Source organism: Coturnix japonica, unplaced genomic scaffold, assembly GCF_001577835.2.
Source record: "Coturnix japonica isolate 7356 unplaced genomic scaffold, Coturnix japonica 2.1 chrUnrandom488, whole genome shotgun sequence".
Classification (NCBI taxonomy): domain Eukaryota; kingdom Metazoa; phylum Chordata; class Aves; order Galliformes; family Phasianidae; genus Coturnix; species Coturnix japonica.
In genome coordinates, this window is record NW_015439883.1 from 53,639 (window position 1) to 55,777 (window position 2,139).

Below are 2,139 nucleotides of genomic sequence, written 5' to 3' on the forward strand. Positions count from 1 at the left end.
GGGGTCTATAGGATCACTATGGGGTCTATAGGATCACTATGGGGTCTATAGGGTCCCTATGGGGTCTATAGGATCTCTATGGGGTCTATAGGATCCCTATGAGGTCTATAGGATCACTACGGGGTCTATAGGATCACTATGGGGTCTATAGGGTCCCTATGGGGTCTATAGGATCCCTATATTCTCTATGGGGTCTCTATATGCCCTATGTGGTCACTTACTCTTCCTTCCACCTCCACACCTCCCTTAGGAACCCTTCCCGTCCCATCTCCATCCTATGGTCCCTATGGGGTCCCTATGGGGTCTATAGGATCTCTATGTATTCTATAGGGTCTATAGGGTGACTTACTCCTCCTTCCATTTCCACACCTCCCTCAGGAACCCTTCCCGTCCCATTTCCATCCTATGGTCCCTATGGGGTCCCTATGGGGTCTATAGGATCTCTATGGGGTCTATAGGGTCCCTATGGGGTCTATAGGGTCCCTATAGGGTCACTTACTCCTCCTTCCACTTCCACACCTCCTTTAGGAACCCTTCCCGTCCCATTTCCATCCTATGGTCCCTATGAGCTCTATGGGGTCCCTATGTGGTCTATAGGGTCTGTATGTATTCTATAGGGTCACTTACTCCTCCTTCCACTTCCACACCTCCCTCAGGAACCCTTCCCGTCCCATCTCCATCCTATGGTCCCTATGGGGTCCCTATGGGGTCTATAGGGTCCCTATGTTCTCTATAGGGTCTCTATATGGTCACTTACTCCTCCTTCCACTTCCACACCTCCCTTAGGAACCCTTCCCGTCCCATCTCCATCCTATGTTCTCTATAGGGTCTATAGGGTCTATAGGGTCTCTATGGTGTCACTTACTCCTCCTTCCACCTCCACACCTCCCTCAGGAACCCTTCCCGTCCCATTTCCATCCTATGGTCCCTATGGGGTCTATAGGGTCTCTATAGGGTCTATAGGATCTCTATGGGGTCTATAGGGTCTATATGGTCACTTACTCCTCCTTCCACCTCCACACCTCCCTTAGGAACCCTTCCCGTCCCATTTCCATCCTATGGTCCCTATAGGATCTCTATGGGGTCTATAGGGTCTATAGGATCCCTATATGTTCACTTACTCCTCCTTCCACCTCCACACCTCCTTTAGGAACCCTTCCCGTCCCATCTCCATCCTATGGTCCCTATGGGGTCCCTATGTGGTCTATAGGATCCCTATAGGGTCTATATGGTCACTTACTCCTCCTTCCACCTCCACACCTCCCTTAGGAACCCTTCCCGTCCCATCTCCATCCTATGGTCCCTATGGGGTCTCTATGGGGTCCCTATGGGGTCTATAGGGTCTATAGGGTCCCTATAGGGTCTATATGGTCACTTACTCCTCCTTCCATTTCCACACCTCCCTCAGGAACCCTTCCCGTCCCATCTCCATCCTATGGTCCCTATGGGGTCTATAGGGTCCCTATGGGGTTTATAGGGTCTGTATGTATTCTATATGTTCACTTACTCCTCCTTCCATTTCCACACCTCCCTTAGGAACCCTTCCCGTCCCATCTCCATCCTATGGTCCCTATGGGGTTTATAAGGTCTCTATAGGGTCTATAGGATCTCTATAGGGTCTATAGGGTCTCTATATGTTCACTTACTCCTCCTTCCATTTCCACACCTCCTTTAGGAACCCTTCCCGTCCCATTTCCATCCTCCCGACGCCTTTTTCCCTCTGGATCCTTCGTTCCACCACAACTTGGGTCGCGATTCCAGCGTGGTCACAGCCCGGGTTCCAAAGGGTCGTCTGCCCGCACATACGGTGCCTATAGGGGATATAGGGGATATGGGGGATATAGGGGGATATGGGGGTTCCATAGAGTCGTCTGCCCGCACATACGGTGCCTATAGGATATAAAGGACATATAGGGGATATGGGGAGGATATGGGGGTCCTATGGGGGGTATGGGGGGATATAGGGGGATATGGGGGGATATAGGGGTTCCACAGGGTCGTCTGCCCGCACATACGGTGCCTATAGGATATATAGGGGATATATAGGGGATATGGGGGTCCTATGGGGGGATATAGGGGGATATGGGGGTTCCATAGAGTCGTCTGCCCACACATACGGTGCCTATGGGGGATATAGGG

At 51.5% G+C, this 2,139-nt stretch overlaps 1 protein-coding gene across 1 annotated transcript in view; it reads right to left on the reverse strand.

Annotated features, from left to right (window-relative positions):
* LOC107307119 (valine--tRNA ligase-like) overlaps positions 1 to 2,139 on the reverse strand; it is a 48,850-nt gene that overhangs the window by 33,854 nt on the left and 12,857 nt on the right. The window contains 1 exon segment of the mRNA XM_032441686.1: positions 1,647 to 1,912. Coding sequence (XP_032297577.1) covers positions 1,647 to 1,912 — 266 coding nt within the window.